At 33.0% G+C, this 18,753-nt stretch overlaps 2 protein-coding genes across 7 annotated transcripts in view; one reads left to right on the top strand and one right to left on the bottom strand.

Annotated features, from left to right (window-relative positions):
• LOC117179305 (ribonuclease P protein subunit p38-like) overlaps positions 1-16,108 on the top strand; it is a 269,250-nt gene extending 253,142 nt beyond the window's left edge. For 4 of the 5 annotated variants that reach the window (XM_033370961.1, XM_033370958.1, XM_033370957.1 and 1 more), the window contains one exon: positions 15,118-16,108. In XM_033370961.1, coding sequence (XP_033226852.1) covers positions 15,118-15,807 — 690 coding nt within the window. In that variant the 3' untranslated portion in view covers positions 15,808-16,108. The remainder of the gene's footprint in view (positions 1-15,117) is intronic. The other variant, XM_033370959.1, reaches the window with a different exon arrangement.
• An 857-nt stretch (positions 16,109-16,965) lies between these two features.
• The window catches only part of LOC117179306 (protein transport protein SFT2-like), a 67,102-nt gene continuing 65,314 nt past the window's right edge, over positions 16,966-18,753 (bottom strand). Inside the window, exon 3 of one of the 2 annotated variants that reach the window (XM_033370963.1) lies at positions 16,966-17,906. In XM_033370963.1, coding sequence (XP_033226854.1) covers positions 17,636-17,906 — 271 coding nt within the window. In that variant the 3' untranslated portion in view covers positions 16,966-17,635. The remainder of the gene's footprint in view (positions 17,907-18,753) is intronic. The other variant, XR_004467904.1, reaches the window with a different exon arrangement.

Here is an 18,753-nt window from a genome sequence, read left to right as displayed (position 1 = left end):
AGAGCATGCTCTCCGTAAGCTTCGACAAGCATTCGATGAAATTCTATCGCCGATTTACCCAAATGGAAACAGAAAATTAATGCTCCCCGCAAATCGTTGTTTAAAGGCACGTATTTCGACATTTTCAAGAGCGAAAAAAATAACGATGTCATATGAAACATGAAATGTTTGGTATTGGATATTGTTGACAGATGACAATACGCCAATTAGCACAAATGGTAAGTTCCGACAGTGCCTACAAGTGTGCCTACTGGCCGATAGATGGCAATACCGGTTTCATATGTATACACCTGGTATTTAAACAATTTTTATAAACAATTGCACATTTCGACCATTTTTTTATGCATCGGCTTTATTTTTTTTTTTGCGGAATCAATTTGAAATGTCTTCCGAAAGAATCCTTGCTGTCATATTGTTTATAGCCATTCGTGCTTCAGTGAGTCAAAATTGAGCACACTTATTGGAGATTGTGATACTCTCAGCCATTTTTGACTTATGTGGGCCTGAAAAGGGCCGTTTTCAGGCAGGCATTCGTGCTTCAGTAAGTAAGAATCGAGCTCACTCATTGAAGATTGTGATACTTTCAGCCATTTTTGACTCATGTGGCCCTGAAAAGGGCCGTTTTTAGGTAGGCATTTGTGCTTCAGTAAGTAAGAATCGAGCTTACTTCTTGGAGATTGTCATGCTTTCAGCCATTTCTGACAGAGGTTTCATCTTCCTGGATTCTACTTTTCTATAACTGCTTATCAAAGGGTCCGAATGGAGCGGAAGATGATGAAGAACATCTATGTTCGTCATTTGTCTGTCAGACATTCTGCTGTTATTAGCTCTAACTTTTTTAAAGATCTTATTGATTCCTTCTTGCGACTCTTCTGAATACCAACCAATTGGTAGCTCAAAAGATTGAATTATATCACTTCCGTGAATAAGCAGTTTATGTACTGATGGTGGCATTTTATACCAAAGATAAAGATTGATGCAAAGATCAGCGGTTTCCAAACAGTAAGTCTTCAATTTCGCACATTTAACTATCCTTCCGCACGTTATAACTTGTAATATATCGTAGAATCTGGTGATCAGATCTTGATCCAAACCGGTTATTTTAGCAACCGATTTAGCTCTTCCCAAAAAGGAATGGGCAACATTTCCGGTATTTGTTGTTCCATAACGCTGCTTCACCACATTAACTGTTAAACCCAGTTTGGATCTTAATTGTATCTGAATACGTTCCTTTCTTGATTTTTTCATTTTATTTTCTTCCTTTTTTCTTGCGGAAATTCTTTAAAAATCCATATTGTAGGAAACATGTAACAAATATTCCAGAACACGAATCCAGGCATGCAACGTCGAGAGACCAAATTTATAATGTGCCTCATTGCATGAAATTTTACCTGCATATGGTAAGTTGTTAACATGTTTTGATCCAACTCCACTAATATTGATGCGAGAAGATGCTTTCTGTCTAGTTAGAATATTACATACCTTTCCATTAATCATCGTACACTTCAAGTCAAAGCTGATATCAAAACTCATTCCACTGACACCAATGGAATAGGTACGAACTTTTTCCAGCAGCTTTATGTGATAGTTGTACTCTTTTTTTTACAAGAGAATCAGTTTCTTTAAGGAAATTCAATTTAATTGTCCTACAGAAATTGACAGATGAAGGTGTTTTGTTCGTCCAAATAATATCATCATCTGCTTTTAATTGAAGAGGAACGAAGGAAATTATAAAGAAAGATTTATCCGTGAAAAGGCTTTTGTGATAGCTGATGTTTTCTTCACTCTCAGAATCACTGTTATAAGATTCATCGTTTGCATCCACCTCATCACTCTTCTTTGACCACTTTTGCCGTGTCATCTGATGCGCAGAAGCACCGTCCATACCCCACTTTCCAAAGAACACTAGTTTTTTACCAAAAAGATTAGCGAGATCATCTTTTTCCATTTGCAACAAGTGTTCGCTTAACTGTATGACCCAGTAAGCTTCTGAAATGGACACTTGCTTCTAAATTATATGTCTCTATATGCTCACCGTTTCCTGGATAACAAGCTTTTTTCGCTTCGAAGATCTTTAAATACGTCGGATATGAATCATTGCCAGTTATTTCTTCATTTTACTTTGCAGGCTTTTCGTATTTCCTCTTCGACAGACCTAAATCCACGTACATCGCTAAGATTCTTTGCAATTTATTCTCGTCATCATCTTCCTTACGAAACTGCGTCCCAGATTCGCTATCGGACTCAATTTTGATCAATGAAAGTGCTTTGGATAATTCTTTCTTGCTATAATTTGAAGCAAGTTCTTGGACGCGCCTTTTCTTCGTCTTTTCGGGTCTATCTTCAAATGATAATCGTGGTCTTCCTCTCTTTAGAGCATTAATTAAACTTTTTGCTTGGATAGGTGGGCAAGGAAAAGGTACCTTGAACTCTGCTTCTAAGAATGCAGCATGATTTTGGACAAGCAATGCTTTTTTCCTGCAGACACTTTTCCATTTTCTATTATACAAAGGCATAAAAGAGTCGACCAATTTTTTTCTTATAACCATTAACTGACTTTCATCAAGAGGAGACGTAGCATTAATATTATCCAAAATCAAATCTACTTTATTACATTTTGATTGTGGATTGCTATTGCAAATGATGTCACATTAGTGCTGATTTTTTATTCTGTATTCCATGTTAAAAAATACTTCGAAGGATTTCCTTAATATCTCTGTAGAAACACGCATTTGTTTATAAATTTTGTAAAAATAATTACCAGTTTCTGTCACAATTAAAAATATGTCAGCAAAGAGTCTTTTGCAAGACATTTTGCATTGATTCCGCAAAAAAAAATCAGAGCTATTCATGAAAAAATGGACAAAAAGTGCATTTGTTTATAAAAATTGTTTAAATAATTGGCAATCATTATCTATTCCTAACTTATTGTAAACGCGCATCATTATCTGTGATACTTTATTAGTTACTTATTTAATAGATTTATGACCTTTTTTAATGAATTTGAAAGTCTTAGAAAAAATGGTATCACGGAAATTTTAGCAACAAAAAGTTGTAAAATTGTTGTTCAATAAAAAATTTACGTTAAGTCGAATGAAAATATCCGCAGTTACTTGTTATAACTGGAAGCCTTATGGTCATTAAAAAAAAAACATCAAAATCCATTAAGAATTTCACTGTCGATCGATTTTCGTCCAAAAAAGGTGCTTTTTTCCCACTGTGCAGCGGTCCGATAGGTGAACGGTACGTAGGTAGCTCGAAATGCAGGAGCACGACAGATCGCACGCGATTTGTGGGCGCTCTGTGTGTGTAAACGGACGGCGCGTGCGTTAGCCGTTTGCAGCATACTGCATACGTATGCATTTGCAACTATATCTGATGTATCCAGAAAAATTCTCTGAGCATGTATTCAAGCCATGTTACCTTTTCGCTTAGGGGCCATACGTGTATCATAGCACTTGAGCAGGTAGTCCCTGAGTTGATCCGTCCACTAAAAGTATTGGGATTTTGCCGACCTATCACATGGACTCCGTCTTGATTAGCTCACCCAATTTTAGGGTAGACGGCTTTGTTGTCCGACCCATTTTCGGGAGCCCTGCGCGTTCGATTGCTTTGAACTGCACTTACTATAACTACACTAAAAAAAATCTATTGAATTTTACATCTCTGGTGGATGTAAATAAAAAGAGCTTCGTGTATCGGAGTAAGTTTACGCAAATATTTAAAAATCCACCTAGCGATGAATTTTGCAATTGAAAATGTTTTGCTATTCCAATTCGGCCAATAATTTTACACGCGAAAATGTAAAATTCATCATGTGAAAAAATAACATTTATTAGGGTAACAGGTTTCGAACACTCGAAGCTCAAACTTCGTACAATTTCATGAAGATTGAAGAAACACAAGCTAGACACATTACCACCAGCCTAAAACACACAAGATACTATTGGTATTTTTTTTTAATTCAAATATTCAAATATTCAATCGCAGGAAAGTAATTTCACCGACGCATGGTGTTTTTACACGCTGCAACTGAATTTTCCCTTCTAAATGTAATGTTCGAACGAAGGGATGTGTAATTTTGTTTTTATCGAGTGTATAATATTACACTTCAGTTCGAGGGTCCTTTTATTTACACCACCAAACTACCAAAAAGTTGTACTTGCGACTCAAAACAATCCAACGCGCAGAGTACCAGAAAATGGGTCGGTAAACATTGCCGACAACCCTAGAGTTCGGAGTATTGAAAATAATGTAGAACGTCCACATTGAATAGACGAATCCACTCAAGCCGACTTGCTAGGCTGCTATGATGTCAGCATTATCCCTTTTTACGCAGGATTAATAGCGCGCATGCACCATCTGTGGTGCTAGAAATACTTAGACCTTCATTGCGTTTCGCATCAGTCATGGCGAAATCAACGTGCCTACCTCCTGAAAAATAAATTTTTACGCGGAGCGCATTCCCAGGCTTTGCCTGAGAGTTGCAGACAATAATGAGAAAGCAACATTAATACCAACCGCGAAAAGAAGGTACCTTCTGAGGTATTGCGATTTCAGGACAAGGAGAAATATTAACATGCAGGTTCCTCCTAAGCCCAAAATCTAGCTGAAATGGATGCCTCCGTTCGTCACGATATCTTGGAGGAGTCCGACCTCTGGACCATCAATTGTTCAGTTTATGGTGCTGATCGAAAGACTAAAAGACGCTTGCATCAACCTTAACAACAAGTTTGAATGGGCAAGATGGAACGCGTCCCCTATCCAGTGTTTGGTTGACGACATAACATCTGGTAGACATATCACCCTGTTTCTATACAAAAATTCATCCAACTCCTACAAATTGAAGCCTTTCCGGAGAGATAAGCACAAGATCCCAAAAACATTGGACGTGAAAGAAAAACTTCTGGTGAAAGAAGTTGACTTCTAAGCACCAGCATCTGGCACGCACATTCACTTCATATTTAAAATCGGAAACGTCCATTCCATCTGTCGGTTGGAAAGCTTGAAGGTGCCTATAGTGAGATGCATAGAGAGATTAATGTTCATTTTGAAAACTAGATATACTATCTCATCTGTGACAAGGTACATCATCATCTTCCAGAGGAGCGTCTTTAAAGGTGAGCCCTTTGCTTTTTTGCATCACACTTCTTACTCTATCTCTCGCACTTCGAAAGTCTTATGGGTACTTCTGTGGTACAAATGGCAGAGATCCACGGTTTTTCTGGGGCCAGTGCCATTTTTAGATGACAGTCGCTCCTAGTAGGACTCTGTGGTAGCTGTTTTATCCTTTTTTTAAATGACCACGCTTTTTTGAAACCATATATGCCGGATGTGGTAGTCCATGAAGTGCTTGCAAGGTGTGTCTGGTTGCCTGGGTGGTGTGGTTGTGTGAATCAAAAGCTTAGCGAAATCTTTGTTTTGAGACATAAAACTTGCGTGCGCGAGAACAAAATACATCATTTTAAAATTAAACGCGTATTTTCTTAAATCTTCGCGGAAATTATTACCAAATCATAAAATTAGTTTTTAAATTAAAATTAGAGGATTGTCATAATATAACGGTGACCTATTTTAATCTATAATCCTAAATATCTTCTAAAATACTTTATCTAGAAAGAAATGGTTCGGACAAAGGTTGACCAGGACCGAGGTGGACATTTGACTATACCATCAATTTTGACCTTGAGTTCAATTTTCAAGGCTTAAATAGAGGCGAGACCCTTTTATTAAATGACAACCCATATTTTTGACTGCGGATTTGAAAAGAGCGGAAAGTTTCGCGTCAAAAATAACCTGTGGAAAAATGGTTTTGTCACTTTGGAAAGGTAAAAAATTTAGGTAAAATGTCTAAGAAACGACCAGATGCCCTTTTTCTGAATTGTCTTAGTTTTTCGGGTTAAACAAACGTTCAAGATGCTTCACAAAAGTCGATGAAATGTTAAAGTGTACATCACCTTGACCATCATGACCTTCAGGTCAATTTTCAAGGTCACCAGAAGGTCAAGACGATTTTTCTTAGATTGAACTCTGTTCCCGGATGAACTTTTTTGTAGACTTCAGGCTGTGGATTGATATCACCCCCCCCCCCCCCCCCCCCCCCCCCTAAACACACCCAGATAGAAATAATCATTTCGGATTCGTTGTTTCTGGGTACTGCTAAAAGTAAGAACAAAGTGTCTTGTTCTTTTGTAACTATTCACAGAGAAGTGACATTGTCAAGATTTGCACTTTTTTAAGTGCATAATAACATTCTTTACATCTTATCTAAAATGATTGTTACTGTCTGGGTGTGTTGTGGGGGGGGGGGGTGTTGCGATGACAAACCACAGTCTGAAGTCTACAAGAAAAATTCATCCGGGTTCAGAGTTCCATCCAGCCCTTTGCAATGCTCCCACTACCCTGTTTTCTTACGATCTGAAGGGGAATTGTCGGTCAAACTAATTCAACAGATGGAGCATTATTAATGTAGCTAATACAAAAATTAATAAATTAAAGACCTCAATGACAACAATATTTAAAACATATACATGATCAGAAAAATTAATAAAAAATATGTTACTTGTATCCAATATAAATATAGTAATAATAATTAAAATATGTAAGACTACATCGTAAGTTGCACAGTAAAGAATCGTTGTACCTGCAAAATCTTAAAAATTTTAAGTTTTGAAGAAAATATTTTTTTAAAGTAATAGTAATTGTGATTAAAATGTTTGAGGGAACATTTGGTAAAAAGTCGATGACGAGACTAATAAATAAGAAAATGCATTTAATATTATTTAATATAATGTATATATTTATTTTGAATGAACCGAATATCATATATACATTTATATAGTTCAATCATTTATTTGTGCTAAATCTTGAAACCTTTTTTCTCGCTGCATTCAACCCCTAATAATTTTATTAACAATTTTAACTTTAAAGGAGATTTTGAATTAAATAGTTAATTATATTATTGCAAACCAATTTTCCAAAATGAACAGACTATGAACTATTAAATTCTATAAACAAACGTACCGTATTCATGACGCACAGTGGGAGGAAATTAACTTTTTTCATTCAACTTAACGCTCCAAACTTTTGTCTCGTTTATTTGTGTATTAATCATTCTTCCACTCAAAGTATGGAAAAACTGAAATTTTGTACATAACAATTTTTCACGCTTTAATAACTGACCAGGAAAATTTTATATTGTCTTATATGAATGTTTAGGGACTCATAAAATACAAATAATTTGTTTATTATTCCATTTATTCGTTACAAACAAATTTGATAAACAAATTGACAAATAATTGCATTATCGGTAACAATTTTTTTTGCTAAAAATGCTTCAAATTAATGGAAGAATGCCATTTAATAACAAAAATAATTTAAAAGCTTATCATAACTATTGTTATAAACTATTCTTGTGGCAAAATATTTGAATATGAGATTTTTCAAATTATAATTTTCTTGAATCGTCACATCGACTTCAGGTATTCCTTAAAATAATAAATATTTGATAATATTTGATAAAATATAACAATTTAAATTTTGGTAAACAAATTACATAAACAAATTCACAACTTTGGTCCTTTCGCATAGAAATTTTGTTTACACTGGAAATGTTTTAAGCTGTTGACGAAGGACTGCTAGTTACAAAAATATTTGAGAAGTTAACAATAACAATTGTTATAAATAATTCTCGTGACTAAATATTTAAATGTAAGGTTTTATCAAAATTTTTGTTTTCTTTAATTGCTACTTTTCTAATAAATTTTGGGACTAGCAGTCATTCGTCATCAGTAATATAATTAACTATTTAATTCAAAATCTCTTTTAAATTAAAAATATTTAATAAAATTATTAGGGGTTGAATGCAACGAGAAAAAAGTTTTCAAGATTAAGCAAGAAATCAATTATTGAACTGTATAAATGTATATATAAATGTTCGGTTCAATTTAAATAAATATACACATTATATTAAATAATATTAAATCCACTTTCTCATTTATCAGTCTTATCATTGACTATATTATATTTATTGACTTATTATATTTATATTGGATATAAGTGATATATTTTTTATTAATTTTTCTGATTAAGTATATGTTTTAAATATTTTCGTACTTGAGGTTTTAAATATCATTACATTTTTCATCAGCTACATTAATAATCTTAACCATAAATAATTTTTTTAACTAGAACAAATAATAAAATCAATAATATCAGCAAAATAGATTAAAGAAATATGAAGTTCAAACTGCTTTCAAAATGTATCTCAAAATTAAATTTTATTCATATGAAATTACATATTTTCATTACTTTTTCTTATTATAAATAATTATTAATAGTTACTCTTATTTTTTCATATGTATTTTTTTGTTCATTTGCAAACAGCGTCAAGTTTTTAATTATTTTTGCTTTTTCTTAATGCAATTCAATGAAAAGTCAGACCTACTTTTTGTGGCGCCATCTGTTGGATTCATTTAAGCGACATTTCCCCTCCGGATCGTAAGAAGACTACTACTATATACACATACACGGTCGAGGCAGAGGGCTGGTTCAATCTAAGAAAAATCGTCTTGACCTTCAAGTCACCTTGAAAATTGACCTGAAGGTCATGATGGTCAAGGTGATGTAAAACAAAAACCATTTTTACACAGGTTATTTTTGACGTGAAATTTCTCACTCTTTTCAAATCCTTAGTCAAAAATAGGGGTTCTCATTTAAGAATAGGGTCTTATCTCTATTTGACCTTAAAAATTGACTTCACGGTCAAAATTCATGGTACAGTCAAATGCCCCCTCGGTCCTGGTCAACCTTTGTCTGAACCATTTCTTCATAAATAAAGTATTTCAGAAGATATTTGGGATTATAAATAAAAATGGGTCACCGTATATGGGGCATTCCAAACATTATTTGCCACCATATTTTGTTTTCACGTCAAATATTTATTTGCTTTTTTAACTCTAAAAAATATTCGATACATATTTTTTTATATCAATATGACACACAAAGTTTTCGAGAAAATAAAAAAAAAGCAAATATATTTTTCTCAATTTGGACCTGTTTTTAAAAATGTATTTTAAAGAGTGGTCGAAACTTTTTTCTTGATCTTGTAAAAATCTGGGAGTGGGTAGTCAAATACCTTCGAAGCAATGACATTTTGAAAAGCAGCTCGCGCGCGCCAAGTGTACCGCAGCGCGACTCGCTCGAACTGGGACTCGACTGCCTATGCGATAAGTAGAACACAACCATCCACTTAGAAAATCGTATATTTTTAAGTTGTTTATTTAACATATTCAAAATGTATTGCTATTCAAAAATTAATTGCTTCGAAATTATTTGACTACCCACTCCTAAATTTTTACCAGATCAAGAAAAACGTTTAGTCCACTTAAAAAAACAGGTCCAAATTAAAAAAAAATTCTATTTGTTTATAAATATTTGATTTACATTATTACATAAATAATTAAAGTGAATTTCATTATCTTTTATTCAAAAGTTGAGGAAATGACCCACATTTTATCTTCCGTATTAATATTCATATCTTTGTTTAATATTGCAGTATATAAGCAATTGAAAAAAGGTACGTTCTTATGAACATAAAATTAAAAAAAAAATATTCTCGAAAACTTCGCCTGGCATATTTAAATAAAAAAAATACGTATCGAATATCTTGCAGTGTTGAACAAGACAAAAAGTATTTTACGTAAAAAAAAATGTTGGTGGCAAATAATGTGCGGAATGGCCCATATGAACCTTACAGAAGAGTCAGCTTTAAACTGTTAAAAATCACCAGCCGGCTGAGATGATAGAAAAATAAGTTCGCCCCGTTTGTACAAATTAGTCTTTGCTCAAGGACCTCATGTCTACTCATACTGAGAACATTCGCCCTTACGTGCTTTTCACAGTTGATTGTCAAAGCCTATTTGAGTTTTCAATAATTGAACCAAAATCCATTAAGTCCAATCGCACCGACTTAATTTCGACTTTTGCACAAAACTCTGTTGCCTTGATTTAGATAATCAGTTCTATAAATTTGGACCACGAACTTCCTTTTCCGCAATGGTGCTCGCCATTTGAATTTTTACAAACGGTCTTTCATTGAATCATTTCGCACTTTTTTAAATTTTAGAAACGTTTGTTCACGACTATGAGGATCGAAAAACCATGTTTAAAGATTTAAATTATTTTAAAGAATTTATTCTAAAGTTTAAGTTCTCCGGATCCAGGAAAAGTCAATGCAAATTAATCATTTTTATTTTCTTTTTTAGATCATCGTTCGACACACACAAAAAGTTTAAAGGCAGATCTGTCGCGGTTTTCGATTTATATGTTGCCAGGCGCGTTGATTATTAGCCCACGGTCTACTACGCTTGCACTTGCACATCACGTTTTAGTATAGTGTAGAACAGTTTTCAAGTATACCATTTTTAATTATCTATGTCGATTCATAATTACCTAAAATCATCAAAAAAACTTTTCAGAATTTTTTTCCAGTGCATTTTAAGAAAGTAAAACTTTTATTTATTAGGAAAAAATAAAGTCTTATAATTAGAGCGCATTATAATTCTGAATATAAAACACCAACTTAGTATTGTGCTCGAATTAGTATGATATAACACTCGTGGCAAAATCGCTTGTGCTGCTTATGCAATTAAAATGACTATAAACGCTAAAGATTTAATACCACCACCCTTAGACTGAGAAATCGTAAATACATCAAGACATTTTACTAAAGGTAGAAAAACGGCTATTTTTATCAGGAGGATTCGAGATTTTAAAAGCCTTATAAAACTTCTCGACTTTTTTTACCAGAGTACACCCATCAATTTTGAAAATAATCGTGATCGATTTCGTATGTAAAATTTAGAACCCCCTCAGAATTCTTATAATAGGAATAATCAATGAGGTTATTTTGGATAGTATTAAGAAAGAAATCAAAGAAGGATATAGCACTGATAGGCGTGACCGTCGAAATGATATTCAAAACCATGAAAACCGGAATCATAATGGAAATGATGGAAATTTTGATCAGAGGCGGCATAACCAGGATTTAAAAAAATTGGCGCACTACTCGCAACCGTTGCGATATTAATGGCGCAAATCCTACTACTACTGGATATCGATCTCCTAGCTATTAAATAGGGCCAAATAGTATGAGTGAATGATCTCCGGATCCTTAACAAGAAATTCAAAATAACAGAAATCCATTTTATAATGATCAGTCAAGAAATAGCACCAACTAAAAAAGACTGTCTCTGAATAAATTTGATTCCAGATCTAATTTAGAAGTAACAGAATTTCAAGCAAACATTTCAGGAAGATCCACAGGATGCTCTCAAAGTAACACTGATGTAACAAGTGAAGAGGAAACTTAAGCTTTAAGTTTAAAAATAATAAAGTATCTGAAAAAGAAGGCATGAAACTCCGAGCGACCAGAAGATTATCTCAATATTTAAAAGATAGCTAGTGTCAGTTATAGGAGCTACTAGGACTGTACGAATTAAATCGTAAATATTCGTCGATTGTTGCTTAGATGATTGAAAAGGACCATTTTCTTTATTTTTTGTACCAAAATGGAATAATGGGTGTATTCTAGGTGTAGATTGGTTGAAATCTGTTTTATCAAAAATTGACTTAGAATAAAAATATTTGGAACGAAAAGATGTTAGTGGCTCCGACAAAATAAAATTAGTTGAAGATAAACCGAAAAATATTAGGGTCATTATGGATAAAGATTATATTAGTAAGATTCGTTATATTCGATATATTATATTGTCGGTTAAAAATTTACACAAACCGGCGATTTGTAGATTCTTTAGGAAATAGTAGACATATTAATACAATGTAGTTTGAGCAATTAAAATAATTATCGCTAGGAAACTTATCCTGAACCTATGGAACATGGAAAAGGGTTTAAAGAGAATATTCGAATTTTAATTAAAGTCGGTAAAATGCGCCGTTTGAGTAACATGTATATCAAACATTTACTTGTCCCCAATAAAAAAAAGAAGACATTCGTTTCTGCTTAGACTCTCGTAAACTTTATGATATACTTATTGACGATTAATAATGTTCCGTATCCATGGAAACTATATTTGAATGCTGCAGCGGCACCAAAATTATTTTGATACTTGCCCTTGTTGTGGGTTTCTGGCAGATCCGACTATGTGCCGAATCTCGTAAATATATCGCTTTTCTTTTCAAAGGTAAGTGTTACGAATGCTTTGGAACACCTTTCTGATTGAAAACTATCACGTGTAGCACCACTGCCCTTGTACGCCGACTAGAGTTCGGCCTCAGAGGATTCGTTGAATCGGTCATGCATTTCATAGATGATTTACTTTGTATCTCTAAAGACGTAAATCAGCCCTGGCAGCACTTAGACAACCTTTTTACCGCTTAGGGTAGCAATTCAAACATTTGTCGACAGGAAGTGACTGATATAGAACTTTGTCTCGGATAAGGAATAGGCTTTTCAGAGGGTAAAAGATCTGTTTTTGAACATGTTTTGCTTTACTACCTAGATTGAAAGAGAGACATTTCTAGTTTATTACGCAAATAGGACCATTAAAGGGCCAAGAAATTCTTACGTAAATCAAGGACAGATTTTTTTATATTACTTGAAGAAAAGAACCTCTATAAACCTCCGAAAGGCTCTTCAAAGTTTTGCCAATGAGCACTTAAAAGATCCAATACTGCAGCAGAAATCTCAAGTCTTACACGAAAAAGGTTTATAGAAAATATATAATTCAGGGTGAATTAGTGTACTTTGTTGATGAGCAGCTTTGAATAACGACATCTTTTGGAAACCAAAAATAAATGAATTATCAAATTCATAAACTAGGTGCTCAACAATTTTTTTCTTTTTTTAAACTTTCTTTGACATACTTATTTTGGGGCATTGTGAACGATTTAAAAAAATTGTTTACAGAACTTTTCTCGCAATTTATTCCTCTGTAATTTTGTTTGATGGTCTCAAAAGAAAGCCTTACTTTATTGGTTTAAGAAATTTCCAGTGCGAGATTGAATAAATTAAGAGTTTCCGAAATACAAGGAATCCTATAGACCGTGGGCTAACAACGTAAATGGGAACGTGATACGGATAAGGCCAATTTTCACATGAAATGTTTGTCTGATGATGAGGAACGTAAAAATGGGTGCCTGGCAGGTGTGAGTGGATGCGCTTAGTTGTGGCGACCAGTCAATGGTGCGAGTTTTTGGCAGTTAACTAAAGTGACTCAGATAAGGTTAAAAGTTGGTGTACATGTAGGGGCTGAAATTAGAGATAGCACCTGCGCATTGCCAGGCACTTACCTGGATGCAAAAGTATTGCCAGGCGGCTTCGAAGTCGCTGGACGAATGTCAAGTTTCCCAGACCCAGTGTGGGTCATTGGCGTAGGCATTACAAATTCTTTATGGTGCATTTTTAATGCAGTTCTATAGCATTAAAAATGCAATCGTAATGCTTACGCCAATGACCCACGCTGGGTCTGGGAACCTTGACATTCGTCACGGTAATAAAGATCGAACGTATCTCCGCGATAAAACATAAACTTTAACAATAATAAATAATGGATATTTTAAAGTAAAGCGATTTTGTTGTTTAATTTTTATAATCATATTCACCTTTATTACAACTTTCTACGATAATCAGAAGCTAAGAACGTGACACTGATTATGATTATTTATAGCAGAATAAGTCATTGTTTTAACTAAAAGTGGCTGACGCCAATTCTTTGCACAAGACTTATCTTATTCGTGTACTATTTTTGAGCACACCTTCTTTTAAATTGCTAAAGATACAGCAGGTGATAGAAAAAATGGGAAAAAGATGGGAAAATGCGAATAACTTGGTACATATTAGCATTTTGATCAAATACTTCTTATTCATCTTGGAGTATACTTGTAATAGAGTACCTTTTGTCTTTTAATAATTTTCGAAAAAATCACTTTTTGTTAATAAAAAGGGCTTTTTATTGCCATGGTATTTCTATAATCGATGTTTTCTCCAAATGTATCAATTTTATCAAAAAATGATATACCAATGAAAATATGCATCTCTGGGAGTGGTCCAACTTTTGTTTCAAACTTTTTCCTGTAAAATCAATTTCAAGGAATTTCACCTGAATGTCCGGCGACTTCGAAGCCGTCTGGCAATACTTTTGCATCTAGTTAATTACCTGGCAATGCGCACGTGCTATTTCTAATGTCAGCCCCTACATGTACACCAATTTTAAACCTTATCCGAGTCACTTTAGTTAACTGCCAAAAATTCGCACTTTTGACAAGTCGCCACAGGTAAACGCATCCACTCACACCTGCCAGGCACCCATTTTTACGTTCCTCATCATCAGGCGAACATCTCATGTGAAAATTGGCCTTATCCGTATCACGTTCCCATTTACGTTGTGAGCCCACGGTCTACTACGCTCGCACTTGCACATCACGTTTTAGTATAGTGTAGAACAGTTTTCAAGTATACCATTCTTAATTATTTATGTCGATTCATAATTACCTAAAATCATCAAAAAAACTTTTCAGAATTTTTTTCCAGTGAATTTTAAGAAAGTAAAACTTTTATTTATTAGGAAAAAATAAAGTTTGCTTAAAATAAGTGATACTATACTCTTATAATTCGTCATCTACCAATAACTATCAATTTATTATACAGATAAACTATTAAGCTATCAATAAGTACCCCCTTTTGTTAGCCTACGTTATATGAAGCCATAGTTTCTAGAGTTTATCACGTGGATGCAACAGTGCGATTTGAGACGTTTTACCTCAAGATAATTCGGTATGCTTAAGGATAATGTCCAGAAAAGAAAAGTATATTAGCTCGTATAATATATAGTCTTTTATTTATTCTTTATATGTACACCTGTGTATCTTAAATCAATAAGACTTTCCTAATATATGACTTTTAATGTTATAATTATGTATATTAGTAAATTTTTTAATTAAAGAATTTGAAATGATCTTAATAGAATAGAATATAATAGGTAGAAAATCAAGCAATAGTTTGTGAATTTCTTGTGGCATGCCTTTAAAGTGATTTCGGTTTCTGTTTCAATTTAAAAAATAGATGAAAATATATAAAGAATTCTAATTTTTTTCTAGAATGATGTCAAGAATTCAATGGATCACCACTTTCATGCTTTATACAACAAAATATCAGAATTATCTGCCAGTTTTATACGACCAAACCTTCTGGTTCAATCGTTTCCAAAAAAGGTTTCAAAAGATGAGACTATAGAAAGCAATCCAGTTGCAATTTTAAATCGTCAAAATTTTAAAATACATACATTTACAACTTATACGTTATCATCGAACTTTTATTTATACCGTTTGTCAACCAGAGAACGAATTTTTGTACCTAAAGGATCAAATTCGACTATTATTTCTTCGCCTCCTTCTAAAGACTGGAATGATTTCATACCTTTGGTAGAGGATCCTAGTCTAAAGTCTTCAAGAGATGTGATTTTGGGCAAGAAAATTGAAAAAATACGCGCAAAGGCAGAAAGATATATGGACTTTTGTAATCAGATTGGTGACTTAAATGAGAAAATTTCTGTCACGAACGGTAATGGCGAGATTTTTGGTTTTCTTGATGCAAGTTATAGTGAAGTAATTATTAAAAATAATAATACTAATGACATTTTAGAAAGAGCAGAATTGAGTAACAACGAGAAGAATATTAAGGAATGTGCAACAACAGTTTTCAGTTATATTCCTCTCAAAGTCAAACGAATGCAAGGAAATAGTAGTAGAATAAAATGTACTAAAGCTCCGAAATCTAAGAAGAAATAGTAACACCAATTGATAATGCTTACACTGCAATACGCTAACTGGTACAAAGTATCAGAATTAGAAAGAGTATATCGAATTTTAAAGATAAATTTAAATTTTTGCATAAAAGTGTTTTGACAATTGTTTTGTTGAATTTAAAAAAATTATTGCTTACTTAAAATAAAATAAGGCTTTAGCGAAAACAAAGTGTTTCAGATGGAATTTCGATCCATTACAGTGAAAAAACACATTTCTTCACTATTTATTACTTATAGTATTTATTGCGATTTGTTAGACTTAATAAATAAACCTTGAAATACATTTAAACAAATTTTTATTTGTATGGCCATAATCCGCTCTTCATTCCTGTTATTATTACGCTTTTCTACCTAGACACCTACACTCTAAATAGTTACTACTTGAGAGTTGAAGTTTCATTTTCCTGCTACTACCTTGAGGGTCAGTTTTTATTTCGAGTCACCTAAAAATTCCACGCGGCCTGTTAATCTACGGGCGAACTTTAAGTAAAATTATCAGTTTTTCCCCATTATTCACAGCACTTTTTATGGTGAATCTTTGACCATTTTACTTGTTCTTTTACAGATTCATTCTGAGAGATTCAAAGTACACTCAGTACAAATTTCGCTTCACCGAAATTTAACCAAAGCATGCAATAAGTCCGCAAATATTGAAATTTTCGTAGCATTCTCCTTGTAAAATTGTTACATAATATTACCGAAATATGAAAATTTGACCAAATCCATTTTGAAATCTCGGAGAACAAATAACTCCAAGATTGAATAAATTGGTTCCTAACTTTTTATAAGAAATTGAACTTGAAAAAGAAATGGTATTTTTACGTGTTAAACTCCATAAGAGGAACAACTGCTTTTAGCGAGCTGAAATATAACTACACAAAACAAACAAAAATAAGCACATATGAAACACTAAAATTATACATACACTTTCTAGTTCTACTTTTTGGAACCACTTTGCGAAATGGTCGACCACCATTTCTAATAATCGTACAATTTATCTTTATATAAGAATTTTTTAAATTATTAATTGTGGCATTCAATCGATGTAACATTTTTCTATAAATAAAAGTATAAATACAACACATTATTAGTAGAGAATATATATTTATTATATCTTACAATACAAGAATGCCTTATATAGTAGTCTTATTTTACATTTTGTAAAGTCTACGTTGTCCTACTAAATCCACATTTCGGATTCAAGTTTTTAAATTTCTTGAAAGTTTATCTGATAAAAAAATGTGTGATAAATGTTTATTGTGCATGTCTATAAAAAGAGCCTTTAAAAAAGAGCATATAGCCGGATAAAGTACAGACATCTTAGGATCAGAATGAACCATCTATATTTAAAAACAAGGCAACGGAGCACTTCCGTGGCGTAAGTATAATGACACCAGATTAGGCATAGATTAAAGTATGATTTCTGATAGAAAACCCACAATTAATTTTTTGGAACCATGTTCATAAAAACGCAAATATCTCCGAAACTACGATAAAAAATCTGGCCCCTTTTTATATAGACGTACACAATTTCGTTCTAAAGTAACGATCCTTTAAATTATTAAACATTTCTATTACGATAATCAACTAATCTTATCAACTATGTTTATATGTTTAGTTAATTTCTATTGTTGGATATAGGAAAGGATAACTATGCAAAAGATTTTGCTATTTTGAATATTGCGAACAATTGTTAGTGTAAATTTAATTAAATCTTTGGTGACTGGAACGTGTTGAGTTCATCAATTTTCTAGAATTAAGAGAAATATACTCAGGAAAGATCGCAACGGTCACTGGAAACAAAAACTAAACTACATGGGTAAAGTCGAACTGACGGACGACTTAAACATTCTAGTGAAAAACATAAGGCCAGAGGTACCTCCAGGAATGTGACTCATTGCAAAAGATATCATAGCGAACAACTGCAATATAGCGCAAAGGGCAGTTAAAGGCGTTGATTGTAAATTAAGAGAAAAATAAAGCGTTCCGAATAGTGTGACGAAGTAGGATAGGGTGAAATATCTCCTTTCTGCTGTGAAAAGCGATTTCAGATAATTCATTGGGCCCCACAAAAAGGAAAAACTGTAAAATATAAGAAAGCTTAATTAGCTAATAAACATAAGAAGTGTTAAAGGCTAGGACGTTGTAAATAAATTGAATAGATAACTCAGATTCCTCGAATTGAGCCTACGTAAAAATGTCCAACATAAATTCTATGTAAAAATGATATGGAATGACTGATATATAATTTATCTAGAATCATTTTTCACTATGCATTTATGCATTTTTAGGATCAACTATTTTACAGTACAACTAAAAATTCACAAATTTGTAACTTAATCCTACAACACAGTACGTTATTCACTATTTTTTGGTGACATCTTTTTCCCTGCAAGTGAAAGGAGGACTTTTAAGATGCAGTGATTTTTCATTTTTATCTTTCGAACCGCAACGAAGAATGTAATTGAAATGATCGGTATGCGTCTACAAAAAAAAATTAAGTGGACTATTTAAATATATTATCTGAAATATTCAACTGTTATATTTAGATAAATAAATTAAATTTCATTAAGTTTAATTTCAATATTTAAAATATTCTTAAACTTTGAAGCGCAATTCTATCTTTATAATTTCACGAAGCGCCGTGTGGGGTCATGGGCGACCCTAGTCGGAAAATTGCGTCCTGCAAAGATAGTGTCCGTTATTTTAACAAAATTAGTGAATTCTCTTTAACAATCCTTTCAGTGCGAAGATAAGGTTATATCAATGAAAAAAATTTTGGTGCGCGTTACAAAAAATAAATTCTTACAAAAAACGTAAAAAATTAATGTTTTCACAAAAAAAATCATGACTGAGTCAATTTTAAATATTTTAACCTGAAAATTTAACCTGCAACTCGCGAAAGATATTTATTTGAGAATCTGAAGTA

The sequence above is a fragment of the Belonocnema kinseyi genome, chromosome 9 (genome assembly GCF_010883055.1).
Source record: "Belonocnema kinseyi isolate 2016_QV_RU_SX_M_011 chromosome 9, B_treatae_v1, whole genome shotgun sequence".
Taxonomy (NCBI): domain Eukaryota; kingdom Metazoa; phylum Arthropoda; class Insecta; order Hymenoptera; family Cynipidae; genus Belonocnema; species Belonocnema kinseyi.
The sequence above is the reverse complement of the archived record's forward strand: the minus strand, read 5'-3'. Positions and strand labels throughout refer to the sequence as shown.